Below are 14,356 nucleotides of genomic sequence, written 5' to 3' on the forward strand. Positions count from 1 at the left end.
CTCTCATGTTCCAGTAGTGTACTTGCTGATCATTCAGATACATTTACTTTGGCAAGGTCTTCAAGCTCTTATAACTATAGTAATTATGTCAAAATGACTGGAAGTGGTGCAAAGAAAAGCCATGAGTCACTTATTTCAGATGTAAAACTGAAGGCTTTATGGCCATTTAAAAAGAGGGAAAAACTTACCCAAATTTTGAAAGGGTGATAGTTTGCTATATTCATTCTGGGAACGTTAAAAAAAAAAAACTAGTGCTCAGGCTTCTACACCTTGAAGTGCTGTGAAACCGACTTCCCACTGAAGTGATGTAATGGGAAAGGTGGATAGATGGTTAAAAGTCTGTATTGAAGACCAAATTCAGTGTAACGTACTGATAAACACTATGATCAATTTGATAGGTGATAAAAGTATAACCAACTTATTTCTAGTATGAAAAAAATTTATACAAAGTTTATGTTTAAAAGAGGTTTGCTGAACACTAAAGTTTGTTATTATTATATCTGGGAGACAAACTTTTTTCTGTAGGAACATATCTCCAACTGTATAATAAGTCTCTGGGAAAACAGGAATGATTTACCAGAATTCCATTCAACAGTCAAATTTTCAAGAATGTACCTGTCCCATTATACAAGGGATAGGTGTACTAATAAAAGAAAAGCATGCTGTGCATCATAAGTAGAATAATACAACTAGGAGAGATCCTGATTAATCACACACATTGGAAAGACTTCTTTGCATAGCCAGTAAACTTGAACTGCATCATTCATCAAATGCTGCAACACTTTATGGCAACACTCTAAGCATAGATTTTTGAACTGCATCTTCGTAGAATATTTTCATGCTCCTTTTATTGTTTACTTGAATCTTCAGTGTTTCAAGTACTTTGTGAGATCATAAGAAACACAACAAAATAAACCATATTACAGTCATTTTTATACCCAATTGTCTTTCCACCAAGAGGGATGCAATTCTATGATAAATACCATCGATAACATGCATTCTTGGTGGTTACACAGGCTGAAATCATTTACTATAACAAAAATCTGATCAACATGAATATACATAACTGTAATAAGAGTCCTGTGTTGTGTCATGATGAAGTGACTCAGTTTCTAATAAGATACATGACTTTTTTATACATTACAAAATTATTTCAGTACTCAGCTTCATACCGCATCACACACATAAGAGGAGGACAACAAAGATGGTACTAGAGATGAGTTACATGAAAATGTTAAAGAAAGAAGAGTAAGGAGTAATCTGATCACAATCTTTAAGTTTTTATGCCAGTTTGATGATGTCAACACAGAAAAAACTATAAAATTGTACTTTTATAGTATAAGAGTAATAGATGAATGGAATAAGTGAATGATGCAACTGTGAATGAGGACAGTATACAAAAGTTTTAAAAAGTGTATAATAGTGGAAAAACTTCAAGCAATGGGACACATGAATGTAAAACTCCCTTCCTTGAAAGTACAAACAAGTAATCACAAATAGGCAATTACTGTTTGTGTTCTTATACTGGTCGATTTTGTCATTCTTTTAATGACCAAATTATTAAGCAAAAATTTGGTGTGCATGTGATGAAAACCATGTTAAAATACCAGCTAAATTTACAACAGGTGTTAAGAGTGTAGTGCACACACCATCTATATCCAAATAGCTAACATCAAGTTTTGCAAAAACAAAAAAAATCATACCTGTTATCTTTAAAAAAAATTCCCTCACTGAAAATCTCACCCAGCATTTGTTACTCAAAATAATGATGATCACAGTGTAATTCATAAGCTAGACTGCCTTTATTTCTCAAAAATTAATTGTTATTGCTTTTTTCAGTGTCATTACTCTTTTCAGAGATCTATGGTGGGTTGAAATATTGTACTATTACTCTGGAGCATACATGCAAAATTGCAGTTATACAAATTCCAAGTAAGTATTGGAAAACCTCCAATAATACACATACACATCAGTGGTGATAATTGTTGCTGTGTGAACTTACATCTTTATGACAATAATGCATTCAAAAATAGTGTATGATAATTACAAAATTACAAGATTACTCCCTTTTCATTCTGATGAAAACTCACAGACTAAACTGCGTGGCAAAAGATAGTCCAGCAGTCCTTCCTGAAACAGAAAAGGGGTATGATATGCAGTTCTTGCAATTCACTATCATTCATGTGAATTTCCAATATCAACTTTGACACCACAACATATAGGTTGTTTAAATGCCATTAACAATGTACCAATTCATCACACACTGCATGTATCCTTTGGATATTAGCCAGCACTACAACCTAGCTTAATTCCTAGAGTGTTCAAGAAACATCTAAAGGGAGAGTTTGATGAGTAGGAAAGGTATTGATGGAGTGACTTAATAATTTACCTGGTGTTGTAAAACAGGGTCATGGACACCAAACAGACCCCAACTATGAATGCAAACTAAAAGCCAGAAAATGTTCTGTATCAAAAGTACAGTGTTAATAAAAATTTAGAAGAATATGTACTGTAAAAGGAAAGAATGATGAGATGAATGTAGTCAATAAAAAGGAGTTTTTTTCTTGATAATACAGATATAAATTTCATGGACGTGAAAAGTGAGATGTGCATCTGGTAGATGATAAGAAGTAAGTACAGTAGTAAGAAGCATAACTAAAGTCTCATTTCTTACTGCTTTTAAATATTTGTTTTTCCTATTAGATTCTGAGAAACTCCCATATTTCCATTAGGAAAAACTTTTGTTCAAGGGATGTATGGATGGATAATGAAGGGTTCAGATTTGATAAACTTTTACACCTATGACTTTATAACCTTTTCAGAGGCAATGTTACAATAAAGCAGGCTTATCTTTCATCAAATGACTCTGGCAAAATAGTATTACAGAGAAGAATTAGAACCGATTGAAAATGAATGCATGTATGGGGATTTTAGATTCCCTTGATAAATCACCTTAGTGTGCCCTGTGAATAAATAAGAATGGGTTGTATCACAAGGAATGTTTAAATTCAATTTAGCACATGTATAGATATACATGACTGAACTGCAAAGACTTCTGCACGTGATTTATTCCATTTAAATGAGAAGGAAATTAAAGATGGTATATGATGTCTATTCATATTCAATTGCCTTCTCCATTTTAGCAAGGTAACTTTCATATGTAGTTGCTCTTTATATGTCTGGATGATGACTAAACTAAACTGTGACAATACACTTGGACTGGAACAACACTTTCCCATACTGGAATGTATTAGGAAGATCTTAAAATCTATTGTAAAATGTCTGCTTTATTAGGCAAAGTTAGACCACCATATATGTATAGTGATTAAGTAATTAGATTTATTTTAGGTATAAATTGTTAGAACATGCATGCAGAGTACTAAGGAGTTTGAGGTGGTGCCTCACATTCATGCTACACTGGTGGGACTACTATACCTTCAATCATGCCCATCTTTGTCCTCTCAGATAATGATTTCACTCATTTCACTCATTCCTTAATGCTCCCAGAACCTTCACCCAATCTATGACTCACCTAAGCTCACATGATTCCATTACTACCATGTTCACTCCAAGGTATCTGAAACATTACTGCCATGTCCACTCCCAGGTATATGAAACACTTCACTTCCTCCAAGTTTTCTCTGTAGTGCTAAACCTAATAATCTTTCTTTTATTCACAAGACTTCTCTCAGTTTTCTCACCTCACATATTCCCTAAACTCCGAAACTAATTTCTGCAGTTTCTCACTCAAATATATGTGTAAGTTTGCAATGAGAAAGTACAACCAAAATCTGATGCACAGTATTTTCATATTCACACTATACATCACCTGGGACTCAGGGAGTTTTATGTTTTATTATTTCAAAGTAATCTGCACTATATGTTGGAAAGCATTAATTCATCTGCAAATGTTAATACTGCATCTATAATCAATAGCTACTCCGTAACAAACAAAGATATGACCAAAATCTTGCACATTTTCATAATCACTATCACTTACTCTTGTGTCTGCCAATGATTATAATTTTGACTAACAAAGTGTCCATAAATACAAAAGGAATTTTCATGAATACTGTACATGCTAAGTTGTGTACAATAATCTATAATGAATAATAAGTGAGAAGTGAATGAAACTGAATAAGTGTGACATACATGAATATGTTATTAAGGAAACAGATATGTTTATTGCTGTAATAAGTAATCGTCAAAATGAGTAATGAGTGAATGACAAAAGAGAGAAATCCTCTGAAAGAGGTCATAGTACCAACAAAGACAGGGCGACCAACTCAGAACATTCTAAACCCCATGGGTAAAAGTGGTTGGTAAACAAAGTGATATGCCATTTGGTGGGCCTTCAGCTGCCAGAAGCTCCTCAACCAAAACTTCTACATTTATATTACAGACACTTTTGAGATACCAGTTTTATCACAATGTGAAGTATGCATGACCAAAAGAGCATATTTAACTGAAGCTAAATATACAGTTGTACCCTGATGGAACTTGCTGCCCTGTAAGGAGGTGGTGTGTCCCCCATCCACCCACCTACAGGCCTTAATATCCAGCTCTTATATTTAGAGCCATTCTTTTTTTCTTTAATCAAGAGTCACAATCATGTTTTTAGTAACAAATTTTAGCAACAAAATAATCTAAACATTTTACTCTATGGACAGGCTAGATCAAATTTAGCCTACTGAGGACCATATCAGGAGGACATTTTTGACTTCACATATTTGATGCTGAGCAATTTTTGTGGGCATATTACATGGAAAAGTAGGTAGTAGTTGGTGGACAGCCACCCACCAGGGGAAGGGATATTACTGGTATAATCCACCTGGGTATCATAAGGGTTAGTGATGGCTGTGTTGTAAACCAGAACTTCAGTGGCTGTCAACTTATACTCTTTTGACCCAGGTAGCTGTCTTTTCTTTCTTCCTCACCCACATGTGGACTGCTGGCATTCTGCCTACAAACATACAATCTCTCCTTGTCACGCAAAACTCAATTCCCACAACTCAATCTTTGCAACTCTACATTTCCTGCAGTAAGCACTGTGCTAGCCCTGCCTTTTGGCAAAAGGGTAGGAACAATAGACACAAGCATTAGAAGGAAACTTTAGGTAGAGGTGGTAGGTAGGAAAATGAAGCAGGAACATTAGGCAGACATATTAGGAAGAAGTAGTTGGTAGGAACATTACGTAGAAGTCTCTGAAAACACTGCACTAGAGTTACCCTCTGCCAGTGGCCTGTTAAGGGTGAGGCACTAATGGCTAAGAAGCTGCACTGGAGTTCACCAGTTATGGAGACTCTTTTGCTGTGGCCATCCTATTGAAGGAGGGAATGGGCATAATCTATTTGTTGTGGCCATCCTACTGACAGAGCGAATGGGCATAACAGATATAGATAGATAGATGGATAGATAGATAGATAGATAGATTTGTATGTAGCATTTATGGATCTCGAAAAGGCATATGATAGAGTTGATAGAGATGCTCTGTGGAAGGTATTAAGAATATATGGTGTGGGAGGCAAGTTGTTAGAAGCAGTGAAAAGTTTTTATCGAGGATGTAAGTCATGTGTACGTGTAGGAAGAGAGGAAAGTGATTGGTTCTCAGTGAATGTAGGTTTGCGGCAGGGGTGTGTGATGTCTCCATGGCTGTTTAATTTGTTTATGGATGGGGTTGTTAGGGAGGTGAATGCAAGAGTTTTGGAAAGAGGGGCAAGTATGAAGTCTGTTGGGGATGAGAGAGCTTGGGAAGTGAGTCAGTTGTTGTTCGCTGATGATACAGCGCTGGTGGCTGATTCATGTGAGAAACTGCAGAAGCTGGTGACTGAGTTTGGTAAAGTGTGTGAAAGAAGAAAGTTAAGAGTAAATGTGAATAAGAGCAAGGTTATTAGGTACAGTAGGGTTGAGGGTCAAGTCAATTGGGAGGTAAGTTTGAATGGGGAAAAACTGGAGGAAGTAAAGTGTTTTAGATATCTGGGAGTGGATCTGGCAGCGGATGGAACCATGGAAACGGAAGTGGATCATAGGGTGGGGGAGGGGGCGAAAATTCTGGGAGCCTTGAAGAATGTGTGGAAGTCGAGAACATTATCTCGGAAAGCAAAAATGGGTATGTTTGAAGGAATAGTGGTTCCAACAATGTTGTATGGTTGCGAGGCGTGGGCTATGGATAGAGTTGTGCGCAGAAGGATGGATGTGCTGGAAATGAGATGTTTGAGGACAATGTGTGGTGTGAGGTGGTTTGATCGAGTAAGTAACGTAAGGGTAAGAGAGATGTGTGGAAATAAAAAGGGCGTGGTTGAGAGAGCAGAAGAGGGTGTTTTGAAATGGTTTGGGCACATGGAGAGAATGAGTGCGGAAAGATTGACCAAGAAGATATATGTGTCGGAGGTGGAGGGAACGAGGAGAAGTGGGAGACCAAATTGGAGGTGGAAAGATGGAGTGAAAAAGATTTTGTGTGATCGGGGCCTGAACATGCAGGAGGGAGAAAGGAGGGCAAGGAATAGAGTGAATTGGATCGATGTGATATACCGGGGTTGACGTACTGTCAGTGGATCGAATCAGGGCATGTGAAGCGTCTGGGGTAAACCATGGAAACCTGTGTAGGTATGTATATTTGCGTGTGTGGACGTATGTATATACATGTGTATGGGGGTGGGTTGGGCCATTTCTTTCGTCTGTTTCCTTGCGCTACCTAGCAAACGCGGGAGACAGCGACAAAGCAAAAAAAAAAAAAAAAAAAAAAAAAAAAAAAAGATGGATAGAAGGATAGCTATATCAATGAGGGAAAAAAAAAGTGTCTTTTATACTGTAAAATGCAGTACATATACATATACAGAGGTCCCTTGCTTACTGCATAATTACCAGCTGCAGTTTTGAGTACATAGGCTTGAAATAATAAACTCCATTTTACCCCCTGTATCATATGATTTGGAGTACCTGCCAACGGGCAAGCATCGAGGTAGCCGCGGGCTACTCCTAGTCAAGCCTGGTAGGATCCAGCATAGCGGTAACATGAAAATGTGCATACTGTGATGTGAAAGATATAACTATGTCATGCCTTCCTGCACACATTCTCCCTGCATTACTCTATCTTACTGTAAGTACATTCTCCCTGCATTACTCTATCTTACTGTAAGTACATTCTCCCTGCATTACTCTATCTTACTGTAAGTCTCACCGAGTGATACTAATACAGTTCTAACTTTTGAAATGCTTAACACTCTGCTGGTTTGTGACCTTAGACATGCCCTTTGAGGAGCTTAAAGCTAATGATGGGAGTGGTAGTCAACACAGCAAACCACAAAGAGAAATGAATCAGCCTTTCGTAAGAGTACAGACACTAAACGCATGGCATTAGAGGTGATGAACAGCCATCATACTATACAGTTATTTTTTTATTGCTTTTCTGTACTGTTATGTACAGTATCTTTTTACATTTTCATAAGAGAAATGTTTTTTCTGAAGTATGATATGCTAATTTCTATCCTTGAAGTGTTCATGAGGGGACCTAATTATGGTTTGTCTCCCCCTAACCCCCATCTGCTAACTTCTGTTTTGCCAAACACAGTGTGGCAGACAAATGAGTCTTCCAGGAATGTAACCCCCATGGTTCCTATGTGATCTCTGTATATACACTGCATGTTACTGTGAAATGGTTCTGCATGAACTACCCTCCCCAGAGCAAGATGGCATACTAGATAAAGAAAGGTGGAGGCCAATATAACTTTTCCTCTCTATAGCAAGATAGCATACTAAATCAAGAAAGGAGGAGGGCAATATAATTTCATCTTCACAGAATAGTGCTTGAACTCGTGAATATGAAAAAAGTAAAAATATAAAAACATACAAATATAAAGTTCAACTTACATAAACTGGTGGACAGTTGATACGAGCATACCACTCCATACTGTATAGGCACATCAAAATGCCCGTTCCAAATATCAGAGTAACCCACAGAAAGATGTTGAATTGACGAGCTTTACTATTCACAAACATAAAGGCAACTGGAAATAAAGAAAAATTATGAAAAATCAATTAGAAAGGCACAATGATAAACATCTTTTAGGATGGTATGGTCTTGTAAAATATATGGTCCAGAAGGTATATTTGAATATCCTGTGTATGCCTTTCACCCTCCTGCATGTTCAGGCCCTTAGCACTCAAAATCTTATTCACTCCATCTTTCCATCTCCAATTCAGTCTCTCCCTTCAACTTGTCCCATCCACTTTTAACACATAAATCTTCTTTGTCAACCTCTCCTTGCTCATTCTCTCCATATGTCCAAATCATTTCAGGACACCCTCTCAGGCATAAACTTATCACCACAACTCTCCATTACCCTATAATCACTTACCTGATCAACCCCTCTTATATCAATTCTGTCCTCAAACATTTTGTTTCCAACATATTAACCCTATCCTTAACCATCATAACCCATGACTTGCATCCATACAACATCAGGACTACTATACCTTCAAACATGCCCAATTTCATCCTCCTAGAAACTGACCTCTCTCCACATATCTTTCATTGCTCCCAGAACCTTTATCCCCTCACCCACCCTAAGACTCACCTTCACTTCCATGGTTTCCCTTTGCCCCTATATCCACTCCCAGGTATCTAAAACACTTCACTTACTCCAAAGTTTCTCCATTCAAATGCACACCCCCAACTAACTTATCTCTTGCAAATGCTAACGCTAATGCTTTTATACACATTTACCCTGTTTCTTCTTTCACACAATCTCCCAAATGTAGACACTAACTGTAGCAGTTTATCACCTGAATCTGCCGCCAACTGACTCACTTTCTAGGCTCCCCTCACCCCCTACAAACTGCATATATGCCCCCTCTATTCATACCGACCATATCCATACACAAATCAACCAGCCATGGGGATACCACATACCCCTGACACAACCAAACTTCACTTAAAAACTGCTCATCCTTTGCTTCACTTACTGATAAAGTATATCCATAAATCCATGAATTATTTTGTTTATAAAGGAGTGAGAGTAACATTGCAATCATTCCATCAATATCCAAAGTAAACATTACAAGCATGAAAATAACATTGTCCTTATCTGTAATGGTAATGATGCAGTATCCTCTCCATGGGCATTACAAAGTTAAGATTACTTCTATGTTATTTATCTCTTACATTGTAAGAACAAAACATCTGTACGGGTATAAAAACTTAAATGTCTAGGGAAGGGGAATACAAACTATGGATGTTAAAAGGCTGATTCAAAAAGTTTTCAATATCATTATGATTATGATCACCATATCATAAACTTTCTGGTTAGCTAGTAAAGCTAACCTTGAGGGGTTTGATTTATACTGGACAAAGAATTAAAAATGGGCAAGATTTTCACATTCATCACTGGAATATGTGAATAGAGTCTACAACAAAAGTATCCCTACACTTGCTGTGCTTTACATTTTGAAACACAGAGTTTAGATATATTCTCCTAGATGTCATCATAGATTGGTACTGTACGATAACTCTTCTTATTTGCAGTTATGCTACAAATGATAGGAAAGCTACCCAGTAATAATGGAGGGATGGCTAAACTTTTCTGAATGGAATTACACAATACATAATTCTATATTCCTATTGCCTGCAATGTTATGAAGAAAACTTTGTGTCTGTTAGTAAAATACACTAAATATTCAATATTTAGGTAAAAAAGAATGAGAATGTTACTTGATTAAAATGATATTCAACAGCAAAAGAACAGTTGGAAATCTAGCAAAATTCAAAAGTTCAGATTTCATAACAGACATTGCAGCTATACTTAAGTATTACAATTTCATTTGCATTTCACGTCAAATCATGTTACTACAAATCATGTTACTATTTTTGTATGTGTGGAAGTCGAGAACATTATCTCGGAAAGCAAAAATGGGTATGTTTGAAGGAATAGTGGTTCCAACAATGTTGTATGGTTGCGAGGCGTGGGCTATGGATAGAGTTGTGCGCAGGAGGATGGATGTGCTGGAAATGAGATGTTTGAGGACAATGTGTGGTGTGAGGTGGTTTGATCGAGTAAGTAACGTAAGGGTAAGAGAGATGTGTGGAAATAAAAAGAGCGTGGTTGAGAGAGCAGAAGAAGGTGTTTTGAAATGGTTTGGGCACATGGAGAGAATGAGTGAGGAAAGATTGACCAAGAGGATATATGTGTCGGAGGTGGAGGGAATGAGGAGAAGAGGGAGACCAAATTGGAGGTGGAAAGATGGAGTGAAAAAGATTTTGTGTGATCGGGGCCTGAACATGCAGGAGGGTGAAAGGAGGGCAAGGAATAGAGTGAATTGGAGCGATGTGGTATACCGGGGTTGACGTGCTGTCAGTGGATTGAATCAAGGCACGTGAAGCGTCTGGGGTAAACCATGGAAAGCTGTGTAGGTATGTATATTTGCGTGTGTGGACGTATGTATATACATGTGTATGGGGGTGGGTTGGGCCATTTCTTTCGTCTGTTTCCTTGCGCTACCTTGCAAATGCGGGAGACAGCGACAAAGCAAAAAAAAAAAAAAAAAAAATTTTTGTATTCATTTGTAAGCTCTTGTTGGAAAATGGAATGGCTAGAACAGCCATATATAACTTTACATCTGATTTAATTACACAATTACACATATCCTCTGAGCATCTACAGTTATTCATACTGCAAAGGACTGTAATAATAATGATATGATAATTCCTTCACAAGCAAAATAATAATGTCCTGATAATCAGTATATTTTTGTCTACCACTTCAATGTTCCCCTAAGCAAAACTAAGATTTTCTAATGATATTAGTCAACCTTTTCACTTTATCATTTTCTTTCATAATCACATAATATTTGGTAAATGGCATCTCATTCCTTTAGTTTTCTATATTTCTTTTTCAACTACAAAAGTAGTAAATAACTTGTGTTTCTCTTGTTTCAGTAAACAATTAATTTTCAATATAGTAGTATTTCAAAGATTTAAGTCAAAGAGTACAGCATGAGGGAGAAATATTTCAATAAGACAAACAAAATTTATCTGCAGTACCAGCAATACTGAAACAACTGGAATAACATTGAGCATTTTGAATTCCATCAAACTCAAAAGTAGAGATATATTTTGACTGTATGAGTACAAGACATCTGAGAGTTCATTATTTCTCAATGACAGTGAAATTAAAAGGTACCTTTGATTTTATTTTAATAAAGAGTACTGAATGAACTATTCTTAATTTTTCCTGTATTACTCAATTAAATCATAACAAATGGAAAGCAGGATTACAAACAGTTGAAAGAGACAAGGAGAGAAATGACAGCACTTCACATGGCCAACCTCTCCAACCTCTAAGGGAGGAATTATTAATTATTAATACATAAAATTAAGCATAGAATTAAGATAATGACTCAATCAACAGAATAATTACAGTCATACATGAAAATGTATGATGCTGTACAGTTCTTCACGCATGTTTAAAGTTCAGGATGGCCAGTGTTAGTTACTATATTCTGTTTATTTGGGCCTGTCATTAAAAATCTACAACCGATGTTGTTTATTCTTTGTTTGCTCTATGCTCTATGTGGGGCCCTGGGCATGCTCATGAAAAGGTCTCAATTCTCTATTAAGATTTTTGTTATAATTTATTGGGGAATGAGGGAGGAAGTTAATCCTCTTGAGCCAAAATAGTAATCACTGACAAGAAAACAAATTTAGAAATTACACAGTAACATGCTTATCAAGCGTGTGAAAAAACAGTGTATTAGCTATGGGAATAGCGTTGCAAAAATATATCACACTTGTACATGCACAGTTCATCTCTTTTTCATGATCATTCTTAAGAAGTTTGAGTGTATATCTTTGAAAAATGTTGAATACTTATTCATGAAATCAAAGCCATTGCTATGAAGAAAAGGTAAGGGAAAACAGTTGTTCACTTAGGGGAAAAATTATCTGCTGCCAAGTGACAGTTGAACAACAAGTGACAGTTGATGGGGTCCTGCAGCTGGAAGTGTATCATCCGAAAACATTCCAGTGGCATTACTAAGCAGTTTAATGGTCATAATCATATTTTCTTTTTCATAGGAGTATACCTTCATAATTTTCACATTTACACATTTTTGTTTTATAACTGAATATCAGATGTCATCAATTATACAGTTTCTGCATCCTTTGTCCATTCTATTCCATGACCGGATTTCAAAGAAACTGCTGTACGGGATATCAGTTGTCAATTGTTAATGACAGACCCAAATAAACATAGTATAGTTTTATAACTTGTTCTAGTTTTATAACTTTTTCTAAGTTTTATTTTAAAATGTTAAGCATTACACTTTTGCTATGAGAAAACCTGACTAGCATCCCACTACTAAGTACCTTTCTCATACACACACTTCCCACCTTCAGTGCATCACATACTTCTCATTCACATGTAAGCACTGCTTCCATGTATACTTTCCATTCCTTCCCCACTAGTTTCATTTACTCTCACTTTCTGCCATTCTTCACCCAATCATTTTGGTATCTCCTCACACAAACCAATTTTCCAAGCTTGCTCACCTTCATTCCCCTTTTCCAACCCATAAGCCTCAACAAACTTTCACCCTTACATCCACCAAGAAGTGATGTGGCATCAAAAAAGATGTCCCTCTCAAAACACATTACAACTTTGGCAAGCCTATCAATTAATACATAATCCAGTAAAGCCAGCTCAACATCAACCCTACTAACCTATGTATACTTAAGTTTGTCACTTTTTAAACCAGTAATTTTTTAGGACACAACTTCACAAGCTGTTTTCCATTTTCATTCACAATGCATACACTACACTCCTACATTATACCCCTTAACTGCTACATCACTAATGTTTGCATTCAAATCACCTATCACTAATACTTAATCCTTTACATCAAAATTGCTGATTCACTCACTCAGCTCCAAAAACACTCACCTCCATTCCTCACTCCTCTCAAAACCACTTCCATAAACACTAAAAATCACACTCATTCTGAAATCCCTTTTCACCCACAGCAGTCTGGAGCTCAATTCCTTACTCTTTATCAAACACACTACAACTCCTTCAGCAGAAGTGCTATCCCCTCTTTTGCATTCACCCTCACACTAACCCAACACTTTAATCCTAGATCACTCCAAGGCTGTTCTTCCCTCTTACCTCTGAGCTTAGTTTCACTCAGAGCCAGAAAATATATTCATTCATATTTACAACAGGACCAATTTCTATGAAAGAGTCCTTTCTAAAGCCTGACAGTTAAAGATTGGATGCGAGCTAGTGTAGCCTTTCTTTGGAAAAAATGAAGACATGGTAATCACTGACAGAATACAGAAATTCAAGAAGTTGAATGATGGGGAGAATGTTCAAGAAATGGGGCCTCATGAGTGCAAAACATCCTCCATAAACAGAACAAGTATGTAATTACACATAAACACACAAACTGAAACCCCCTCAAACTTTCAAATATAATCATCATGAACCAGGATTTAACCTTAAACCAGTCCACATGCATCAGCAGCAGCATACTTTGAAATGCATGTGCAATTGTAAATCCAGCCTCCAATATGGCCTTCAAGATCTTTGGCCCACAGAGTGACAAAGAGAATGAGGCTATCTTGGATTCTGAATCTAATTCAGTCTTTTCATGAAAAATTTATAGAAAGGAAAACATGTACCATTCTCTACACAGGTAACGGAGTCCATCATAACTATATACCATCATATCTCAATTTGTTTGGTAAGCTCTTGAATCATACTTCTTAGTTATCTTTTATCATTTCTATATTCTTAGAACAAAAGAGCTTGATTTAAGCAATGTCACTCCAGTCTTATTCAGACCACAAGAAGCTAAACTAATCCAGATTGAAGGATTTTGGTCATATGTATAATGTGTATAAACAAACATGTATATAGATGCCCGTCTTTGTATAAAATTACTATTGAAACAATATGCATTACATGAAATTAAATCAATGTTGGATTTAGCAAATTATACATTTTTTCCAGCAACAAAATTAATTTTCATAAAGTAGAACCTATGTCAAATGCTCCAGAAAAAATGTGCAAGGATACTGAACTTAAAAGAACATCCATTAATGCAGAAGATATTTGGCAAAATAATGAAATTCTACTGTTAATCTATTATATTACCTCCAAAGCCTCCAAACATGATGAGAAGAACTGGGTAAAAGAACCTAAATGCAAAGGCCAAGATGTATTCATGCACCACCGATGAAATGAAAAACACGACCAACATTGGGAAGCATCGCAGCCTTGCACAGCTTTCACCTTGCTTTCTCTGGGGAGCAAGTGTATATGAAAATATCAACAATAATCAGAATAAAAATATTTGTGACTTG

At 36.5% G+C, this 14,356-nt stretch overlaps 1 protein-coding gene across 1 annotated transcript in view; it reads right to left on the reverse strand.

Moving 5' to 3' along the window:
• Positions 1–1,080: 1,080 nt before the first annotated feature.
• LOC139757781 (sterol O-acyltransferase 1) overlaps positions 1,081–14,356 on the reverse strand; it is a 117,386-nt gene continuing 104,110 nt past the window's right edge. The window contains exons 11-13 of the mRNA XM_071678575.1: positions 14,148–14,295; positions 7,870–8,006; positions 1,081–2,130 (exon numbers count right to left, since the gene is read on the reverse strand). Of these exons, the coding sequence (XP_071534676.1) occupies positions 2,071–2,130; positions 7,870–8,006; positions 14,148–14,295 (345 nt within the window). The 3' untranslated portion in view covers positions 1,081–2,070. The remainder of the gene's footprint in view (positions 2,131–7,869; positions 8,007–14,147; positions 14,296–14,356) is intronic.

The sequence above is a fragment of the Panulirus ornatus genome, chromosome 2 (assembly GCF_036320965.1).
Source record: "Panulirus ornatus isolate Po-2019 chromosome 2, ASM3632096v1, whole genome shotgun sequence".
Taxonomy (NCBI): Eukaryota; Metazoa; Arthropoda; class Malacostraca; order Decapoda; family Palinuridae; genus Panulirus; species Panulirus ornatus.